At 41.1% G+C, this 23,322-nt stretch overlaps 1 protein-coding gene across 1 annotated transcript in view; it reads right to left on the bottom strand.

Annotated features, from left to right (window-relative positions):
* LOC102687632 (mannosyl-oligosaccharide 1,2-alpha-mannosidase IA) overlaps positions 1–23,322 on the bottom strand; it is a 213,800-nt gene that overhangs the window by 65,384 nt on the left and 125,094 nt on the right. The window contains exon 3 of the mRNA XM_069195584.1: positions 18,758–18,873. Within this exon, the coding sequence (XP_069051685.1) occupies positions 18,758–18,873 (116 nt within the window). The remainder of the gene's footprint in view (positions 1–18,757; positions 18,874–23,322) is intronic.

Below are 23,322 nucleotides of genomic sequence, written 5' to 3'. Positions count from 1 at the left end.
GCACTCAGCCAATCGTGCACCGCATCCGCGAGAATCTCAGTCACAGTCCGCTAGTGTGACATGGCCCAGACTCAAACTCGGAATCAGAGCCCCACCTGCGTTTGTACAAATTCTATTCTGTATCAGGCCAACTGATGCATTTAATTACAGCCAAGGCTGTATCTCAGAACAAATGCTTAGAATCTTTCGGGCTGTTTCTTGTCTTGGTCGGTAAGGGTCTGTCCACTGCTGAAACCACACCAGTCTCCTGCTCTGTAATCTTCCTGCTGCCAGACCACCTCATATGGCCCCAATCTGGCTGCGCTTTTGATATGGGAAATCTCAAAAAAGAACTTGAACGACTTGAATCAAATCGACTTGAACATCATGCTTTGGATCAGAGGAGAACTCAACCATCTAGCAGCCTCCAGAAATAAAAAGATTAAGAAGTCCTCCAGGGCCTTGGATCATCTAGTGTGCCATGACAACAACTGCATGAAGTGCACTTTCTTAATGTGTTAATGTGATAAGAAAAATACATTGGTAAATAGTTGGCTGCCTAGAAAAGCAAAATTTAATTTATGGAGATCGATAGCTGCTTTCAAAGATAACAGTTAAAGTGCCATTAGGACCCACTTTGGGGGGAAGGAACAGCCTGTTTAATCATTCTTACCAAAACTGGCCTACAACACAACAGGGTACTATTAAGAACTTCCAGTCTCTAGCCTGAAAGAAACCTCTTAAATTCTGGAATAAACAATCCCACCTGAGTTGCAGAAAGTTGCAGTTTTCTGAACATAAAACACCTTTCAGCATGGGCGAGAGCATCTCTTAGAGTACATCGAATAAATAAAAATGTTTAAAAAAGGCATTTCCCTCAAGCATTCTCACAGACAAGAAAGTACCTTAATCGCTATGCTTTCAGGAGTGGTTTGGCTAAACAAGTAAATATATGTGTTGATTATCTTGGTGGCTGTGCCGATTTCAGGAAGATCACCCAATTAATGGAAACCTTTGCTTCTGTTTATATAAATGTGTTAAACTGTACTAGTTTTGCCACATACCTGTACTTACAGATACGAGAAAAAGTGTACTATAGGATCAAATTTGCTCTCTTCAATGAACTATGGAGAAATCAAAGGCTAATAATCAAATGTCATCTAGACATGAGCACTTTAATTAATCTTGAGAGACAAAACCTACATTTCTAACGAAGTTGAAGGTAGTTACAGTATTTGTTCCTCACAGGTTGCTTTGAAATTAACATTCAGATACCAGTTTCCAGTTCTACCTGGTTGTCAATTTGAGTTGGAGATTGATACAATTATCAAACCTAGCCACTGCACAGCCACACAAAAAATAACTGTGAGCTTGCATGAAGCAGACATTATAGTTATTCAAATCCAATTTGGTCTTTGTGTAAGATGGCATACTGAATAACTAATTCTGCTCTTCTGCAGAGGCCTTTGTTCCACACTGACTACTTAAAACTCTATCATTTTAATGTGTGGTAATGATCAAAGTTTGATATGCTTCCAAGTTCAGAAAAACGGTCCAAGTCATCTTTATCTAATTAACGCCTCTTCTGCCTGCTGAACAGCCAGTTTTGGATAGAAATGAAGCTGTTCATCTATCGAGCCACACATACTGTACAGCATATCCCCATTTTTCAATTAAAAAAAGGCCGAATTGTGAAAACTGCAGTTTCTCTTTCCTTTATTGTAAGAAAAAAAAACAATCACTGTCATGTGTTTACAGGTCGCTGTGTTCTAAGCCCGAAGATGTTTTTCTGTCTTGTGCCAATTCTCAATGTTCACTTTCCCGCTTGTAAGAAAGCACTTTTTGTCTCCTTCCTTAATTTCTGCCACTGAGCTTCACACTGTAGTTTTGCACTGTTACGAGTTTCACCACTATGGAGCTTTTGCTGCAGTTTAACTTGCCTTCACTATGTGACATATGGGCCGCAAAATAAAATAAGAAACGTTTTGAAAGGAGCTTATTATAAATCTTGGTACTGTATTTTTGTGGTCCAGTGCAAAGCCCAGAAGAATGCCGAAGGGAACCACAGTGCAGCTGAGGCAACACTGTAAGAAAGTTGCAAAAATCCACTTGCTCTACAGTACATCACAGCATGGATGGATGAAGCAGTTCGAAAATGGAACGGTAAGAATTTTTCCACACATGGCACTATGGTTATTTTTGACAAGGCTATCCCTGCCTTTCAGTTATTCCTGAAATGTCACATGCAATGATGTCCATCTTCGTAAATTTACAATGAACTCCAGGTTCTACACCTCCACATGCTCTGAAGAGAGAGACACAAGTGGAAATAGCACAGAATGTCCACTTGCAACCGTGGAATTATGTGTTCCTCTAAAACCTGAAAGGACTCTTTTAATTGACCCTGCTGTATGATGATGCTCTGCATACTTTCAAAGCTACTGTTTAAGCTAAACTCTATTTGGCAAGGTTTCTGCGTAAAAGAAAAACTGGTCTAGTGCTAAATTATTCCATCTGCCATCCTTTTCTCGGTCATTAAAATTGACTAGTTCTATTAAAATCACAGCAATAGGTGCTGGTATTGCTGGTAGCTGCAGTTGAACTGTGTAAAACACAGTAATTAGCTTTCCTGAGAAATTTACATTGTTCATCCTTGACAGACTGTTCTAGACATACTATGAGTTCTAGCTCCATCTAAGCTGGTGATTGGCCTCTACAGATTACACAGTGTTTGTATCTCTTTTATTTTATGCTTGGTGATGTGTCATAGGCACATCACCTCATTTCAAGAAGAATGAAAAAAGATTGTTCTTCCTGTCCACTTGATATTGGATCATTTACCATGAAGACAGATTTACAATAATTCTTATAATTAATAACACATTGCAAACCTTAGGAAAACCATTGATTGAGGTGGCACCTCCTTAAACCCGAATGAAAAACAAAAATGTTTTAAGAATGCACGCTTTCATTTTGCCTGTTACTGGCACTAAAGAACTTCATTTTTACCATACAAACCTCAACCATAGGTAACATAGTAAAACAGCGTTTTGAAAACCCATAAAACACTGCATGTTAATCTAATCCTTTAGTTGTGGATTTGCTTCAAGCGCACAGCACAAGAACCACATTTGAAATAGCTTCACCTGTGTTTTCCTCCTGTAGAAAAAGAGAAACGACAAGCCCATTGCCCCCTCCAAACTGTTCAAACAACATTGCCACGAGCTAGAAACAGGGATAGCTTGATCTCTCCTCCAGAGCAGCCTGGCAGTAGAACATGTTAATACTTAATCATTTGAAGGCAGTGTCTCTTGGGTATTTAGCTAAATCACCGGTACATAAAACAACGGCTTGCTTAACGTGATTGGAAAATCAAGTTGTCTTAAAGACGCCCCCAAGGAAATCAATGGCAGAAGTCATTAAGGATCTGACAGTACACAGACCTCGGACTTCAGGCGTACTGATGAGTAAATGAAAGTACGATCACGTTAAAAAAAAAACTTAAAAACACTAGTTTATCTCAGGAAGCCCACAGCTGTGGAGCTGCTGAATCTGGATGTGTTGGTGTCATGTTTCTTAGTGGAGCAGAGTGGAGTGTATCGGATAACGGTTCAGCCCTGTTTGGGAGAATGTAATTTCAGATTGGTCTACGTCTGACACACGAAGGTCAGCTAAGGAAACGCGTCAGACTCTCACAGAAACAGCAGTCCCTCCACTTCCCTGTGGTAATAATAACCCCTTTCCCATTAGAAGCTCTGCAAACTGCGTTACAATGAATGGAAGAAGGCAAAGGGAAAAGTTTAGTGAAAGAAAATGGGCTTTATACTGTACAAAATAAAGCATAATGTAATGTAAAAAACAGGAAAGAAAAAGTTTAAAGGTCTGATTTTAAAGGCTTTCAAACCAAACAATGATGGATATTCTCTGCTTGTGAGGCTTGCTACAGATTAGGTGAGGAAACCTTGTCACTTAAATCAGGAGCACTCCATAACACAATATCATTAGAGCAAAGGCATTGTTATGGACTATAGGCACTGAACAGAGCATTACAATAACAAGGAGCCAGATTAATCGGTGTAGTCAGTACAGTTCATGTTATACTTTTAAAGAGAAGAAACGAAAACATTATGCCCTACTCTGTAGTACACAAATAAATTGTGGCGGTCTTTGTGTGGGCTATGTTACTGGTGTGTTCTGGTACTGTGCAAGGCACTAACTTCGAGGACACTGGAACTCACTTACTATACCTGCTGGAGCCTTTGCTCAGATTCAAAGGTTCACTGCAATTTCCCTGCATTCCCTTGTAGGGAGAGTTTCACCTCAGCCCATTAGACAGAACTAAAAAAACGAGCAAAAGGAGGATGATGGACAACTCAGAGTATTACTCTCAATTACGGCCCACTCCCCGTCTAGATGAAGGATGGCTGTCAAAACACCCGTTTCATTTATTTGGAACACTTTCTGGCTGAGGTATGAAAAGGGCAAAGGATATTTTCCCTTCAGAGCACGCATCTGAAGATGTTCTACACAGAACAGATGCATTGTGAGCAGAAACGTCCGTACATACATCAAATGCTGCAGGTGCATTGTGTCTGTAAGCTGCAGACTGAAAAGCCTACAGATACCTCTCTGCTCTTCACAGACAGGAGTACAAAGGTGTCTCTCCACAGTAGCACTGCATGTTTACACTGATTCACATTCTGCTCCGCAGCCGGCTTTAATGAAAATGGTTGGCCGCAATCCAGAACTACAATCTCTAGACTGAATTCCAAATAGTCTCTGGGGACTTTTTTCCTCTCATTAAGAAACTTGACACTGAGCGTTAAGTATTGGCAGTGTACAAAGAAAGACCAGTACTTTTAGCTCAGAGACACAATCCCCCTGCCCCCCCTTGAACCTAAAATCCAGGTTTTTATGATCTGGGAATGTGAAACAGGGCTCTGAGAGGGGGTGTCACCTGCTTATATCCAGAGGTGGGTGAGCAGGTGGGGGGAACTGTGCTTCCAATATGGAAAATATACAATGGTTAACTGTGAAGCTAGAACCAATTTACTCTGCACACATATCGTATCACTGTCATCATACCATCCATTTCCTTAAATAGATGCTTTTACAATTTTTTCTGTGAGCATGCCTGAACTCATTGACACAAATATCTCAGTGGTTTTCTTTGCCCTCCCTCCACAGTATCTCCATTATATAAATAAGCAGCCTTGTCTTTGAATTTCTATAATTACAGCACAACACCAAAAGTAAAATAACACACACAAATACCACAACACTACAAATGAGGCAAGGTGGCATGGTGCTGCAGTGGCTAGCATTGCTGCCTCACAGCACTGGGGCCTTAGGTTTGATTCCTGGGGTGCTGTCTGTGTAGAGCTTGTACTGTAAGTTCTCCCCGTGTTCGTGTGGTTTTTTTCCGGGTGCTCTGGTTTTCTCCCCCAGTGCGAAGACATACTGGTAGGTTAACTGGCTTCTGGGAATATCTTTTTTTGTGTGTCTGTCTGTCCTGTGATGGACTGGCATCCCATCCAGGTTGTACCCTGCCTTGTGCCCATTGCTTGCCAGGATAGTCTCTAGCTTCCCAGCGATCCAGTGATGCAGATGACCACACTCATGGCTGATGTACATGTAATGGCCTTGGGCCAGCTGTAAATGAGGCCAGCAATTCCACTGTGTCTGGGGAAGGGTGTTTGTTTTATAAGAGCAGTGTGGTGTGGAGGTGTGTAACATGTTGGAAAGGGCAGTACCTCTGCTTGAATAAATAAGGATCAGGCTTGAGAGCACAGATCTTTGCTGGGGACAATGGAAGTTAGTCATGGCGACATGAATCAAGCACAAACACTCTCCTGAGCCTTTGGTTGTGGTGGCGGCTTTTTCATTCATTCACTGGGGAAACTCACTTGTCTTTGCTTAGATTCAAAGGTTCAATGCAATTTCCCCACAGGCTCTTGAGTGGATCCGACTGCTACTGAAATATTAGCAAGTTCATATGAAGAATCAATGGATAAATATGATTATTTGATTAGGTACAGGTACTACCTATACAAACTGAAATTCTCGCATCTAGCTGTGGTCAGTCTGACCAAAGAGCTAAAAAGACTGCAAACAGTGAAATGTCAGAAAAGATGCAACAACAATCCATTCAGCTTCTCCCCAAGCTGAGCCATAAAAAGGAGTGCAGATTCTAACTGCTGCTCTTTCAGCCTTAGACAAGTGAAAGAAGAGCTGGGCCCAGTCACACATTTCAATCTGGGTGCCGATCAAAGCTCTCAGAGGCCAGACAGTTTGTAAAGGCCACTGATCTTCACTTTCCAGGTGATTTCACAGGTGGAGGCAAAAAGCCTCATTTTGACAAAGCGTAATTGTGGAATCTGGTTTAGAATTGGTTGACATTGTAAAATACACTGGCTAGAAACACCTTATTTAGAACTCGATTCAATCTTTTGTGTTCATTTTATAAAAATTCTATTACTGCTCAGGAACCTGTTTAAAGAAATGTAACACAGTTGACTGTCCTTAAAGGAATTGCACTAACAGGTTAAAACAACTCAACACGTTTAGTTCTGAAGACAGGAAATTATGAGGGGACTTGATAACACAGATTCAAAAAGAAAACAATTTGTAAGTTTTGCACAGTACATTCACCCCATGTTCCTTCAGCAGGGGTCCCCAATCCTGGCCTGGAGGCAGGATGTGTCCGCAGGTTTTCCAGGTTTCATTTAAGCACTGGGAGATGCTGTTAAACTGGTGGAATTAAGTCACTAATGGATGTGATTCAATGTGCTACGAACCCAGTTGAACAAAATTCCAGTAGATACAGCATCTGTCCAGGATGGAAATTGGGGATCTCTGCCGAATTCTGATTTCCTAGGCTGTTAGCATTCCATGCATGAGAACCTTCCTCTTTGTCTGGCCCAGATACAGGTCAAATCAGGTTCAGGTGGTGGAAAAAAACTTTTAAAGATGGCTCCCAGCTAAGCAGGAAGCCCCGGTATGTCTCAAGATGTCATAATGACTAAAATCACAATCCTGGTGAATTACTGTAAGTATCTCCTTACTGAATTTAGCTCCAAAAAGGGTAAAGGAAACCAATCTGTGAAACAGACTATGAAACACTATGATTTTTTTCTAAAACAACTCTACAGTACTTCCCCCTCCGCCCTCCCCCAACACACACACACACCTCCACCACTCTGAAGTTTTCTATATTACAATCCCTTTGGCTGACTTTGCTTTGTTCAAAGTCCTGGTTCATTTTAATAAAACAAAAACACTTCAGGGCGAGAATCTCATTTGATTCTCAATGGCCAGGCTATCCCCGGATAAGATGTACCATCGAGCCAGCCAGATTTAACATGCAAGCTTTTCACGAGCTGTAAGGCTCAAAACCCAGCCATTATTTCAACATAAAAATGGGAGTTTTATCCCAACAACCGGCTGCAAACTGCTTCACAGGAGGATTACTTAGCATAACAATTTCACGGGCAGATAAATATCTCGGCGACCCATGTGGAAGATCTGAATAAACAGACTAATTCACAGTGAGAAATGCCTGCTCACAAAGTCTACACCAGGGACATCAGCTGTGAGTGAAGAATCTTGAACTGTCCTGAATGTTGCTTTTCCCCCCTCTAGTAATTCACGCTGATTTGTTTCACAGTAAATGTCTGTTTCCAGCTCAGTTTATTATGTAGAACGTTGGGAGGGGGTTGTTTGATTTTTTAAAAATGTTTTATACATCTCACTGTCTGTCAGAGTGCTCATGGGGACTAGGGAGTCATGTCTGAAAGCCATGTACTGTACATCAGTTGACTTAGTTCCTACTGCAAAAGATTGCTTGTTTGAACACTGCTTATATAAAAACAAGATTTTTCATTGTGAGCCAACTATTCGAAAAGAAATTGATTTGTAGACCTGAAAAATCCCTCGCCTGTGTTGTTCTTTGGGTCCTCAGGGGTTCTTTTACATTCTGAGCTTTTTTCCATCATTTGAAGGAAACAAAACTAAAACATTTCCACAACCCCACCTCCTCCTCTGTGTATAAGGGTAACCTTTCCTGCTCGCTTCTGCCCACACCAGGTCTAATCCTTTTCCCAGCTGCAGTGAGAAAGCTGAAAGATTTTCCTGCTAACATGTAGGCTGTATGAGTAAATATGAAAAAGGCTGCACTCCGAGCTCTGTTAAGTTGTAGGATGATAGCATAGATCAGGCAACAAGGGATTGTTTTTCCAGAAGATCAGTAAATAATGTTGTGCTGACCTTTAACCTTCAGGGCCCTCTGGGCCACTCACAGTTCAGCTGCACATTTCCCCTATTTTACTTCCTGTTTACAGATCAGAGCTGAGCTGTTAAATTGTTCCCTCCTGGAATCTGGAGCACAATAGTCTGGCGGTACTTGTAAATAATTAACATCCAGTCAATCAATCAAAGTATTCATTTTTAAAGCATTTTTCATGGCAAGTGTTCCAACGCACCATGCAATAAATACAGTACTTCCCTTATTCAGAAATCACAATTACCAAAAAAAATAATGCAATGGTTAAACAGCAGACAATAGCTACATATGTACATTATAATCCAAAACACACAATAACAGCAATTCAAAGCACAATAATAAAAGCGTCTTTTGCAGATTTTTAAAATACAATGTGTGAGATCAGGATCTTCTTGTTACAACCTGCTTTGGAGAGCTTGTCAGAAGAAACCTTTTACTCCATACAAATACTGGAATCATGTCATGACATGCTAATTAAGTTAAGCGGTGCAACAATAACTACTGTCATTTCCAAAGTGCAATGCAGATGGAACACCTCACCCCCTTTGTCACTCACAATCAGATCCTCCTTCTTTGATTTTTCCTCGCTGAAATAGTTACAGCATGTAATCAAGGAACAGAAAATCAGTGGAAATGTATGGCTCTCGCTTTCCATGTGTTTCAGACACAGGAAGTGCGTCCATTCTTTAGAGCAGACGGGTCATGAATGTGAGAGCAGGGACACCTGCCAGCTAAACTGGAAATCCCGAAGTCAAACTGATCCCACCATCTGGATCCACTAAACTGCAGGAAGTCGGTGGAGAAACACTCCATCCATGGAATCACAACAACCTGCACAGATCCCGGTGGACTCCTCGACAACAGCTCTGAAAACAGTTCCAGTCTGGGTCGGGTCAGATTGGGTTCCGCTACTCAACATCCGGACCTATGGAGAGGTATGGGGGAAGGTCTACAGAAACCTCACTCCAACATTTACGCAGCTGCTTGAGATGAAGGCATTTGAAATATCGAGTCCACATTTGCTCCGTGCCTTGCGCCAGACCCAGGCCACTCAACCGTTATCCTCCACGTGCCTTATCCCTGCAGCAGATCAAACAGCCTTTTCAGAGCACAGATCAGCAGCAGCAGGAGCACAGACGCTGGTGGTGCCATGCTCTTGGAAGGGAACAAGGCAGGCTTTAATTAAACAAAGTCAGCGAGTGTCATGTCTGTGATCGTGTAGTGAGCAACAGCTGCACAAATGGCAATTCTCTATTCCTCTGATGATTTGTGGAAATTTAGTAAGTCAAAAGATTTTACACGTACCGAGTCTGATTTTTTGTATTTTACAGCAAAACTATTAACACTGAAAACACAGGGGTGAATTTTCCTCATACTTGGATACTATAAGCTCCCCCCCCCCAAAAGTAAAAGAGAAAGTTTCATGGGAAATGATACTCTGCAAATTAACACCTATATTATGTACACAGTGAAATGTTAAGATGACAGCTTGTTTTTCTGCTACGGCTGATCGAGACTTTGCATACAGAAGCAAATGATTATGCTTGGAGACGAAACGTAGGAAATTCTGTCCTCCGTATGCCTCTCCTCCTGTATGAAACAAGTTTTTTTTTTGGTGACAGGATGACAGTGCTCGAAACCCTGGTTCTGAAGAGACCGGCCATGCAGAGTTGGCAGGTCTTTTAAATCTTTCGCTCGTTAGAGACTAAGCCGGCATGTCCATTGTGCCCCTTAGGTGAATTAAAGTAGGATGCAACAACAAGCAGATTAATAATGAGAACAGGAGCCTGTGCTCTAAAAAGAATGCTATGTGCCTAAAATGGTCCTTCAGACGTAATATCTGAGCTCACAAATCCATCAGAGAAGCCTCTCAGAGGTCTGTTCTCTACAGGGGCTCAAGCAATACAGACTCCCACGTTACAGACATAAAAAGCAGGTTGAGCTCCGGAGGTCAGATATCACTGGAAATAATAATTCTACAAAATGAGTTTGGGATGAACTCACAGGGCCATCATATGACAGCATTTATCATTACAAGAATTAAACTTCAACTAGTTCACTCAACGACACAGACTTTATATGTACTGTACTTCCTGTTTTCATCTGGGTTTTCCTCTGGGTGCTCTGGTTTCTTCCCACAGTCCAAAGACATACTGTACATGTACTGGTCGGTTCATTGGCTTCTGGTATAACTGGCCCTGGTGAATGTGAGTGACTGTGTGCCCTGTGATGGACTGGCATCCCGGCCAGGGTGTATCCTGCCTTGTGCTTGTTGCTTGCTGTTGCTCCAACTCCCCCCTGATCCTGTATTGGACAGAATGGTTAGAAAACTGTTGGATAGATGATTTGCTCAAATTCAGGGAACAACGGGGAGCAGTGTGCAGCAGGGGGCGCTATCCTATTGGCTTTCATCAGTGTATGCATGGACATTATGGACAGGAAGAGTGGTCACATGGAGATAACACAGGATTCCAGTTTGAACAGTCATTACCCATGGATTGTTTCTCCCATGGTCCTATCAGCATATGCTAAAAATGTTGCTGTTCCACAGTACACAGTTTCCATAATGCAGTTGTATGTCTTTATAATCACCCTTGAACTTGTCTGATTTTTTCAGAGAAAGTTCCCATCATTTCCATCTAGCATTTGAGGCCGGTCTCAGTTCAAAAGAACCCTGCCATGAAGTATAACAGAATATTAAATATTTGCATGACAGAAAAACTGCATAATTTCTTCCGAACATGCAGTACGGGCAAAAACATAACAGCACTCTACAGTTTGGAAGCTCTTGCAGCATACAGAATGAGCTATTAAAATGGATTAAGCCTAAACTTATTATTACACGCATTTCATCCACTTAAGGGGATGCTTTGTCATTTTAAAAAACCTGCCAATCACTATAATTAGCCAGATCTCTACAACAGCAGAAAGTCTCCAAATTATAATCAGTGTTGTCATTTAAAATCAAAAAGGCAAATGTAAAAAAAAGCTAAAATGTTAATCACACAATAGTATCTATTAGGCACATACCTGAAATTGCCCATTAAGGACCTAGGAGAGATTTAGAACATGATTTCAGCCTCTAAAAAATTAAAAGGGATTAATTCCTCTGAATTTCAAATACCCCATGTTGTTTTTTGTCCGACCATGAGTACATGTGTAAAAGCACAAATAAACACCTTAATTTCACTTTAATTTTGTACTACACACTGCAACATTTATCTACTTCATTTATGTCCATCAACTATGGAATAAAATAGGAATACATTTTTATTTTTGCCTCCCTGTTTTGAAAACATTTTCAGCATATTCTATTAATCTACTCATATTTATTCAGTGTCTATATACTTCAGCATACATACTTCTCTATATATATGCAGTATATTATCTTCATCTAAAAAAAATCTAAAATGTCTTCTTTAACTGTCTCCGTAACTGCTTTCTGCCGGGACTATTGGAATCGAATCGTCCACCCATTCTGTAATTACAAAGGAAAAAGCAGCACTAGTTGGGGCAATCTACTTTGGCAGATCCTTTTTCCTTTTGTGGTGTAGATACCTGGCATCGGCTTCTGTAATTTAAACTTGCAGTGGGTGGATGGATCAAATCTAATGCAGACCTAAGTCTGAGAAAGAGAGCGGTCTCAGCTGTCTCAACCACTCAAGGTTCTCAGAGTAGAAATGCCCTCCCATGCTCTGGATGTTGCCAGGTTAAAATTGGCCTGTATTTGTGATCAGTGGTGGTCAGGATCAATATAATGAGTTCCCCAGCTTGTCCCCAGTTTACTGAGCAACAGTGACCCCTGCTGGGAGCCTGTAAGTGTCATCTTGCAGTGTCATCAGTGAGAGAGGCACACCACTCATCAAATCAGTGCCAGCTTTCCCTGTAAGGCATAATGGAACCTTATTTGGCGTGACAGAGTGTCCAGAGATGCACAGACCCGAGAGGAGGATATCAGAGCAGAACACAGGTGTATGGCTCTGGAGTTTTAGCACTAAGCAAAATTGATTGGCGACTAAGCGCTAAATCAAAATTGACTATAAACCAGAAAAGATCATTGCCAATGCTGAATTTTCAGGTCATTCCATTCACCCTGTCAACGTATTCATGGTCATGAAGATTAAACTGAACGTAAGGAGAGAAAAGCTTAGACTCAAATTATCAGCTAAACGGAAGATTAAGTGTTCATTAACTGCAGTGCACAAACAGGCTCATTTACTAATGATCTACAAAACAGATCCATCAAAGGTATAAACAAGATGCTGAAATATGACATCACAATGTTACAAGAAGAAATGGATCGTTCCAAATTTGACAAAATTGTTCAGTTCAGGTGGACTCTCAGACATGAATATCCAAGCACAGGATGTACAGTAAATGAAAAGAACTAGAGAGCTCATTAGGCTGCAGTGTTTTGTTAAAATGTTACAATGACTAAGAGAAAGCCAGCACTTTGACCATTAACTTTTGATCTATGTTTCAATGACCAATGGCTTCACCTAATGAACTGAGGACAGGGGCTTCATTGATCATTCATGCACTCCTAGCTGATCAATACTAAAATCCCTATAACAAACAAAAAAGGCAATTATAAATTTTGGTTAAAATGCCTTCCTGACAGTCCTGACACCCATGCTGGAAGACTGCTTCCCACTGTTTTATGAGGCCACTTTCTTCATAGGGGTTATCGATCACGAATGACGGCTTCACTGCAGCAGACACAGTTCAAGTGTCGGTGTTTGTCCCTTCAGCCGGCTACTTCCCCTTTACTGCCCTGTTGACCGATCATCTCTTTCCCTGCCTGTTCTTTACTTGTCCGTCTTGTTCTTACACCCATTCCATTTCACTCCGCTTCAACAAAACACTCAGGTTTTCCCCCAGTTTTTAGACTGGAATGAATCAGCTCAGGTCACTGCCGCAGTCCTTGCTCGCCAGTGTAACAAGCCATGTAGTAAAGTGATTATCAGAGCAATACCAATCTCTAGAATTCCCAGCAGAAGTTCCCAGTCAGGGAGGTGGCCTGTTATGGCACAGAGGACTGCGTTGTTTTTGGAGAGAAACTGTACGGCTGGGAGATGCCTAAGAGATGGCTTTCGAATTCCAGCTGGAAAGGAGCTAAACGGGACTCAGTGGAGCCATGCGTCAGATCGTTTAGAGGCAGAGAGTGTAACAGGTGTCGTAGTACTAGGGGAATGTTGATGTTATGTCACTCCTATCACTGCTGAAGTCTCCCACAGTGAGTGACCAGCATCTGACAGTGGGCTGGATGGTATGAATGAGGAGTATTTAGCTCTGACAGTGTGTGTTTCTTAGAGTAGCATGCTTAAACATTTATGACAGGGCCATGGCGAAAGGGACAATTTAGAACATCCAATCAAAACTATGGGAGCCAAGTGGAGCACTGTACAAGTGCACGAACACAGAACATGCAAATCCACATAAACAGATTCCTGAAGCCTGAATTGAACCGAGGAGCCTGGAACTGTGAGGCAGCACTGCTACAGTATTTCCACCCCATCACGCAGCCTGAAGGTATTCAGCATTCACGCTTCTTGAGGTGTTATGTTACAAAATTAAGTCTGCAAATTCTGCGAGATTTGTTTCCGTGCTTCAGACAGCCGGGGTCTCATGAATGGTGGTATGGTTTTTGCATCTTATGCCTGATTTAGCTTCATAAAGTGGGAACAAGGACTTTGGCGGATTGCCCAAAGCTGACCACAGTAAACTGTCCAAACTGTCTCATTTTGTACCTTATATGGCAACAAACTGCTACTAACCTATCATAGAAATTTATATTTTTGTATGGAAATTTTGCTCATCTCCAAAAATAAAAGCCTTTTGCTGTTGTTGAGAAAGTGAGTGAGAGGTGAGCTACTGACTGCATCTGTCCTTTCTTTATCGCAATAATGAAATCTCCAGCCTGATTTAGCTCAAGTCAAAGACTCGAGTGGTTTTCTGAGAAGGATTTAACAAGCTCCACATAAGAGCACATAAGAAAAAACATGATACACTGTAAGAAGCCTTCAAGGACACCAAGGTTTCGTTTATTGACAGTAATTTCCCTTAAATTACATAAATAATACATACTGTACCTCTGGCACATCTCTCAGTGGGAGTTGCTCTGCTTTCTTTATTAGCATGGCTAACTGTGGGTTTATAAATTTAGCCATAACAATCATATTATGGTCTGTTCCTGTTTAAACTGCTAAACGAAGCCCAATGAGATTAAAAGCTTTATTAACAGGATTAGCTTGTTAACACATTATGCCTCTAAAACAGATCAACTTCCTCGAATTAAGAGCGCCCAAAGTAAGACAAGCTTGGACATGGATGAGAAGCAAGGCAAAAGTTAAATGGCAAATTTTCCCTGAGCATGGAGCTCAACAGGGCAGACAGGATTGTGACTAAATTGTTTTACAGAATTGTGAGTTTTCTTTTCTCCTTTCTGAAAGCACCTGTACGGGAAGACTCTGCATTCCTTCAAAGAGCTCCTCTACTGCTTCTTGGCCGATGTCTAACTGGACACCACCACAATTAAATCCACAATGGCTTGTTTCTTAACAGAGATCCTGGTGTTGAGCTGTGTCAACACACTACAACATTACTACAACACGCTGGAACACGAAGGGATCCCATCTGCTTAATATATTAATGCACAATTGTGGCTCCACCAGCAACAGCTCTTGTCTTGCCAAAGAACAGAAATAATAGGTCCTGAGTGGGCTGTGTCAGCACTCTGGCTGTGATAAGATCTCCCATAGTGGCTAAGGTCAGACAGGGTACAGTACCTGCCCAAGGTTTACAGCACAGAGATGTTCTTCTGTTCCACCTGTAACTATACAGTACAGAGCTGTCAATGTCAGTCACACTACAGCCCCAGCTAACAGCGCAGGAGGGTCAGGGGAGAGCCTGCTCCATCCAAGCCAACGTGGTTAACAGCTAGCAATGCAACATTCAGAAAGAATAATAAAATGTCAAACAGACTTGAATTGTAGAATTGTAGGAATTGTAGGAGGGGTTCATCCTAAATTTGCTCTTGCATACTGAAGCAGGGAAATAGATGCCTGTTGTGTGTGACATTTCAGACTAAGTGGAAGGCGGGGATAAGAGTTGTCAAAAATAACCATTGTAATAAGTATGGAAATCTTTATGTAAGAATCTTTATGTAAGAAGTAGGCAAGGGTCTCTCTCCTAAGGAAAAAAAGGATAAAAGCTGGTAATAAATGTATGAGTGCAAAGCATGTTTTTCAATTTTCCCCCTCTAGAAATTGATGTTTTTGCAACAAAACTCAGTTCAGAATTTCATTGAACTGTGCTGCAACTTTGTGCGACCCTACATTATGAACCACGAACCAGCACGCTAAGCTACCCATGATGTGTTATAAATGGTCTAGACCGGTATTCCTCTACCTTCTTTGGACCAGAGATCACCTTCCTGAGGTTCATTTCTAATTTGAGGACTGTTTAGGGTGAAAGGGTCCACAGCAAGTACGCAAATCAACCTGTAATGTTAGTAAGGTAACAGCAGGGACTCAGTCCCACAGGCCGGGGCTACAGTATTGTGTCCCTAGATGGCTTCAAATCACTCTTGGCTCATGTGTTTATTGTAGGTGTGTGTCTTTCGTTTCCTGGCCTTACATACTATACAAAGGTAATGCATTAAATCTGTAAAACATTGTCACAAACCGTGTAGAATTCCTGAAGAGGACAAGTGGAGAAACGGATCTTACTCATTTGCACTGAACCACAGAACAAATGTTTTCCTAAAAAGAGATATCACGTACACCTACGCACACATCAACACCACCAATCTGCCCCCGACATTTCAAGAAAATATACTATTAAACCAAAAAAGCACACATTTTCCCTTCTCTATTCCGCTAGCTTATTTTAGAAGACAATTCCTTTCAGCAATGGAATGAGCTCCTTACAACCCAGTCTCCGAAGGCAGTGACAGCCATATTTGTGCCTGTAAAGAACTACATATGAGAGTGTCATTCCGACAGCAGTGTTTGTCTGGACTCTGGTGCTGTTGGGACTGCTGTACTGTATTTTCCAGTCATTTGTTTCTAATGTAACCTTCTTAGGCCTTGCTGGCAAGCTTCTCTATTCCCTCGCTGTCACTATTTGCTTTAAGCAGTATGTTTCTTCACCCTGTGCTCACCTGAGGTGCTTTCCGGCCAGCAGTCATCTTACAATCATGTCTTCTAACCCACAAAGGGGCTTGTGTGACAAAATCCCATATCTGATCCATGAATTAACCATGGTCCAGCACCACAATGAAGCAAAGCACCCGAGGGAAATAAAGCACAGCAACAAGAGGAACACGCCTTCAAACAGGGAGAGCCATTTGTCAGAACATGGGGGGATGTTTTTAAAACTGATCCACTGGTATCAGGTGATTTGGGGTTGAGCTACTAAATTAAATGAACACAATGAGATGAATGACTTTCTCTGGTCTGTTATCAAATTTTATGGCTTAAGGTCTTAAAATCCGCTTTAGACACCAAACACAGAACCAGGTACTGTATCTTGTTAGCGCACTGCTAGTTTCATTGTGCTGTATGATGCCACACTGTTCGAATTTGAGTACTGAGAAAGGACATAAACTGTTTTAATTATAACTTGAAGCATTTACAGTAGGAATATAAGAAGGAGTTACAACCGAGTAAGCATTTCAGCTCATCCAGTTTATTTAGTAGTTAGTAGCTTGATGATTCAAGGATCTTATGTAACCGTTTCCTTGAAAGCAGCCAGGGTGTCAGCTGCAACAAGCTTGTTCCATACTCCTGCAACCTTTTGGATAAAGAATTGCCTGCTGTTCTCGGTTTTAAATGTACTTCCCTGTAGTTTTCACTTGTGTTTTCTGGGTTGCGTTTCACTGTTCATTCCAAAGAAGTCCAGTGAGCTGAGTTTGTCAATGCCTTTGAGGATTTTGAAATGTACTTGTATTGGATCCCTTTGGAGTCATCTCTGTCCAAGACTAAAAAGATCTAGTTTTTCAGTCTATAAGTATAAGTCATTCCCTTAAGTCCTGGAATGTACACTGTATCTGTGAAGCACATAGCCAGTATGTAATGTATTTTACATGTAATGAGTTAAAGCTGAAGTGCTCTTTAACCATTTAAAAAAAAAATAAAAACAATGAGCCCTTAGTTTTATTTGGTTCTAACAGTAGGGATATTTCTATTTGGCCTGGGTTGATGGCCTCTGTTCCCAACAGTCAGAAGTATTTGTTGAAGAATCTGGCTTGCCTCATGTTCATTAAATCCCTTGTCACTAAAGCACAAGAAAAGAAGCCGCCTCTCACAGAAACAACACTGATTGTAATCAAGGTCACCTTTTACTTGAAGTCAGCAAACTCCAGTCAATAAAGTAACCCAATTTAAGGTGAATGAAATTTAGGTTCAAAGGTTAATGTTATTATTCTTATTGACAAAAGCATTTGAGATGGGCTTTTTTGTACTTTTTCATTTACATTATTCAATATTTCATAATGATCTCTTCTGACATGCTTGGAAATGACAGGCATTACTAAAAGCAGAAAGGAACCTATTGAAAATATCTTAATTGGAAAATGGTATTCTCTTGATTTTTCTTTATGTACAAATCAAACTGACAATTGTTTTGAGCTAAATGCCTTATTTATCAAGCCTGGATTAGATTTTTTGACTCTAGGAGAGATGTAACTATATTATTTTTCTAATATAAAAAAATGTTGCCTTTTTTTTTTGCTTGTGCTAGTCTAAAACAGGCACTCCAACCTTTTTTGGACATTCTAACAGTTGTGCTACATAAAAAATCTTCGTTATGATCCAGTTCTGACCTACAGAAGTTCTGTCCCAGTTCAATGCAGTCACTGCAAAACCTATATCAAGCAAACATTTGGGGTGCCTTGATAGAAATACTGAAAATCCTAAAATATTTGGACAGTTTTGATGTAACTGAAATGGGATTTTTTAGGAACAAAGAATCAAGAAACCATGATGACATGTACTGTAAATGAAGAGAGAGTACTTAGCTCTGGAAACGGGGAGTGCTTCCTTACACAAAGGGTGATGCCCTTTACAGATACCCAGATATGTTACTTGAGAAAAATCTCCACCCAATTTTCCAACAAGCCTGTCTCTGACTTACAGTATAGCCTAGAAACAGGTCTTCAGTTCAGTCTTCAGAGGCACAGTATTCTCAGTGGGGAGCCCAGATTCTTCTCAGCAAAGATGTAACATCTGTGAGCCAGGCAGGTAAAGACTAGTTTGAGGAGTGGGGAATGCAGAGGTGGAGATACTGTATGTGTGAATGTGTTTGTGGGGTGGGGGGGGGGGGGGGTAGGAGTTCATCAGCAGGTGTTCATTCCAATACAGCTCTTACCCACCAAACTGCCTCTCCCAGCTCTTCAGCTGCTGGTGCTTTGAAGACACCTTTAAAACCTGGAGACACACAGGCTGGTCTACCAGGACCAGAACTGCCCACCACTGGGCTAAGAGGACCTCTTACCGAGTTCATATCCAGGTGCTGCTCCACCCACTCCTTCGCTTCTTCATACTCCTCCTGCAGACCCATGATGTACAGAGTGTCCAGGGAATCCACAATAGTAGCCCCCTGCAGGCCCCCTGCAGGACACAAAGATCCCAAAATCAGAACAACGAGGGAGGCTTCTTCAAGCCTACATACAATATATTACAGGACCAGACTATATACAAGACCAGTAGGGCTCATGTGGAAATTAAGTTCAGAAGCAGTCGGGACAGAAAGCATCAGACTTCTAAGCATTACACAGGGAGTTTCAGTGGTCTTCAAACACTCCCTAGCTGCATTGCTTAAACCAGGTCAGTGAGATCTTTTGAGAAAAAGTAAAATGTTTTCTATAGCACTAAATCACTAGAAACTTGCAGTGATGAAAAGCCCTTCTTTACACAAAGGCTTGTGGGAGTATGGAACAAGCTAGAAAATATCCTCAGGTCAATTAGCCACTAAGTCACAAAAAAGCTTGATGGGCTAGATGGCCTAGTCGTTTCATTTAATTTTTATTATTATTATCCCTTTGTATAAAAATGCCAGCCAAATAAATATTATCTTATTCTTCCTTTGTTTGGACTGCCTTAAACTCCTGATTGTCACTGACTGAACACAATCCCATTTGATTCATGCGGCATCAAAGAAAATGTGGACGCAATCCCATTCAGGAGTGTCAGTGTAAACTCCCCCTCCAGGGGATGTCCCTGCCCTTCCCTTTGGGGAGTGTCTAGTGTGCCTTTATAAGACCTGCCCAGCTGTGGCAGCTGTAGAAGCCGGGACAGCTGGGACTACAAAGGCAAGGCGTCGCCCTTCCACCAGGGCTCTGCCTCCACACTGGACACACCCCCACATGATGCCACAAGGTCAAATCCTAATCTCACTTCATTCTGCCTGCCACTGTATAAAGATCATGCTTCCAGGAGAGTTGTCCACGCAGCAACTCACTGGTCCATCCTTCCTTGTGCGTGTCTGCACGTGAGGAGAGAGGGGCATTCTGACAGTCAAGTCCTTACAGACAGGTTATCGTTCAGCTTAGCCAGGCAAGTTACATAAAAAAGTTCACAAATTTGAATCATGCCTCTTCACTGTCTTAATTATGGTTTGTCCAAACTACTGAAAAAGAGGTAAGACAGATTTTTCATTAGGACTCCAGACTTGACATCAGAATGTTGTGGGTTCAAACCCCAGAAGGCACACTGTTCTTCACCCTTGACCAAGGTGCTTCTGCCCAGCTCAAAAAACAGGAACCTGCACTGCTCAACATTACTATCACTATGCATAGGAACCAACTGCAATTGGTTTGTTCTCATCCAGAGGGAGTGTTGCACATTCAGTTTGAGTGAAACCAAAGAATTCAGTGTGGCTCTGGGCTGTAAGTGCGAATGGGTTTGAGGAGGATGTGAGCTTAAACCTCAATGAATAAAGAGCAACTGTTCAGCATGTGGTCTTGAGAAGGCACACCATACAATTACTTGGCAAGCCTGTAAACACGAAATACTGCTGAAGGTTTGGATAAAGAAAAAACATGTCCCACTCAGACAAGAAGTCAAAGAAGGCTTTGGCACACACCTCCAGCCTAAAATGCCAAATTAAGACAAAAAACAGGATGACAAACCAGGCTGTCATTTTGATGAAAATGTCACACATTTTCACTTGGGTATAGCAGGGATTTAATAAAGAAGGTTATGAAAACAGAATCTTTTTTCAACCCGTACGACGGTATGCTTTTATTCCCAGGGTAATGTGTCCCTAATGGCTAGGGCTTAACGTTTTAATGATAAAAACACAGTCAAGCTGAAGTTGGAAGAAACCATTACACAGCATTTATCACTTCAGGGTCCTAGACAGCTCCTGTAACAAAAAGGGAAAGCTCAAAAGAAGAGGAATGCTGAAGCAAGACCCATTCCACAAGCAGAGTGCTTTCAGGCTCCTCTCTACCCCAATCTTATCTCTTCGGCTTCTAGGATGAGGTGCTGCATCGACGAAGAAGACAGGCCATCTGTCTTGTCATTTACATCAACTCGACCAGCTTTAAAATCAGCCGGCTTAAGCTTTTTTTTTTTTAATCAGGATTTCCTCTGAACACCATCTGAGTTACAGTAGCGCTTTTCAGATTATCTGCGGAGAAAACCTTTTTTCCATATTTTGCTCCGGTCAGCAGAGGTTTTGTGCTTTGGAAGGTTTTGGCCCATGGGAGGAGAAACAGATTGGCGCTCAAGAAGGTGGAACTTCGCAAGACTCTGCTGGAGAATAGCGTCACAACACTGGATGACCGTGATGCACATTTGAACCATTCAGGGAAAGTCCTGACCTGACGAGATAATAATAATAATAAACTTTATTTTATATAGCGCCTTTAAAGGTGGCTTCTCAAAGCGCCTTACAGGATGACAATAACAATAAATAAGAAGACTACAACAATAAATAAGAAGATTTCACAAGATAGGACACAATTATAATTACAACAATACAACAATAACAATAGAGGAGACCGTGGAAGGTGGTATTAAGAAGAGCAGAGGGGTGAAGAATGGAACAAGTTAAGTAAGTAAGAGATGAGACACACACTGCAAAAACCAGACGCTCCGTGCTTAATTGCTCACAAGGGTTTGTCTCAGAAGCAGATTTCTAGGCATTCGGAATGTTTGACCATTAGGGAAACGTTTCTTCCTCACCTCGAGCTTCGGCGAAAAGGAGAAAAAAAAACCTGACAGATTCATTTATAATCTCCCTGACTCACAGTCTCGGCCCTTCTCACTTGTGGAAGAAAAAAGCTTTTCTCACATGGACCCCTGATATTTATTTTTTATTGTATTGGGGAAAAAACTGGCAGGCTTCAGAGACCATAACCTCACAATGAAGGTGACCTACAAACTCTGTAGAAGTTCTCAGTGTGTGAAGTGAGGCATCTCCTTTATTTCAAAGACACCTGACTGTTTCAAATATTTATGCCTCCATGCAAAGTAAATTTTCCTTTACCCTCCTACACATTTTTTTGCTACACTTTCCTGACTAGTTGTAAGTGCAGTAAACCAGAGAAAGATGCTATGATGATTGATTAGTGACAATGAATGCAAGGATGATTGAATGAATCAGTAAATCTATGTTTTGAACAAGTCCCAATGTGCAGATTAAAGATTTCTATTGATTTCCCAGCTTTCCACTGCAAGTAACGTGAAGTGAAGAGGATGCATTTTATAGGCACAATAAATTAAAAAGCTCTTTGATGATGCGCAAATCATAGGCAGCTTTCTCTGATACCAATTGATATTGAATTTCCCTGCTGAAATGAGGCTAAACTAGTAATTATGATGCACTCAAAACAAATAGAAAGCTGTAAAAGATGCATAATTAAAAAGATTAGGAACTCAAAGTATATGTTTATTTTTTTATTTTGGACTGTCTCTCCTATGTACATGCATGAAAATGTATACTGCCCAGCTTTGAGAGCAACAATTTGGTCCCACTGTAAAGTTTTTTTGTTTTTACTGGCTCATGCACACGCCTCTTCGGACCTTCAAATAAATTAGCTAAATGAGCTACAGTAGAGGAGCAGAATGGTCTCCTCTTATTACAGACCTTTTCTATGACATTTATTTCATCCTGTTTTAAACAGACATTTACCCACCTTTCAAAAAAATAAAAGGCTAGTGGGCAAAGTACGCTCCAGCTCCAATGTGATACATGAATGCACACGTCCAGTCCAGATTACTGGGCCTTCAGTGTTCTTGGACCAAGAAAGAGCTCCACACTGGAGACTAGAATATCTCTTTCCCTCCTTCAGAGCGAACAGTCCTGTGTCATATGAAAGACTCAGCAATCCCAAATGTTGAATGCTAGTGCCTTGTTATAACAGGTGAATACCTGTATGAAGACAATGCCAGGAGAGTGATTAAAGTGCACTAAGCATTGGCCTGATGTAGTGTAGCAAAATACTGAGAGAAAGATTCTTTGTTGTCTTGTAATCTGTGATCTACAGTACAGCACATACGTTTACAAAACCGACTGAAATGTTCCTGGTCGGGTTGCCTAGTAGGCCTACACAATGTCACACTGCATTTAGTCTGCTCACTGCAGCTCACACTGTTATCCTGGCACTTCTGGCCTCGGGACTGGGCTGTAAACCTGCCCATACAGTCACAACAGATCACAATTTATACTCTTTCATACATAAATAGCCACCATGATTAGCTTATCCTTAGGTAAATTCTTAGCATTTTTTAATTTAAATGTTCTATTATTTATAATTACAAATAATACTATTAATCTCTAAGCATTAATCTCTTCTGATTATCTGATTTATTTAATGCTGAAAATCAATACCTAACCTGTACAATACTGTACAATCAGTTCTGAACTTCTGCATGATACAGGAAGTGAACTTTTGATTATTCTCGGGATTTCTCAAAATTAAAAAACATTGATTTCCTTTCTTCCTATCACACAAATTCATAGTAAGAATACAGATAGTAGGGCATTTCATTATGCTTTACTGTATTTCTCTTCAGATAGTGCTGATTATTATTATTATTATTATTATTATT

The sequence above is a fragment of the Lepisosteus oculatus genome, chromosome 11 (genome assembly GCF_040954835.1).
Source record: "Lepisosteus oculatus isolate fLepOcu1 chromosome 11, fLepOcu1.hap2, whole genome shotgun sequence".
Classification (NCBI taxonomy): Eukaryota; Metazoa; Chordata; class Actinopteri; order Semionotiformes; family Lepisosteidae; genus Lepisosteus; species Lepisosteus oculatus.
Note: the sequence above shows the minus strand (reverse complement) of the source record. Positions and strands in the feature narration are given on the sequence as shown.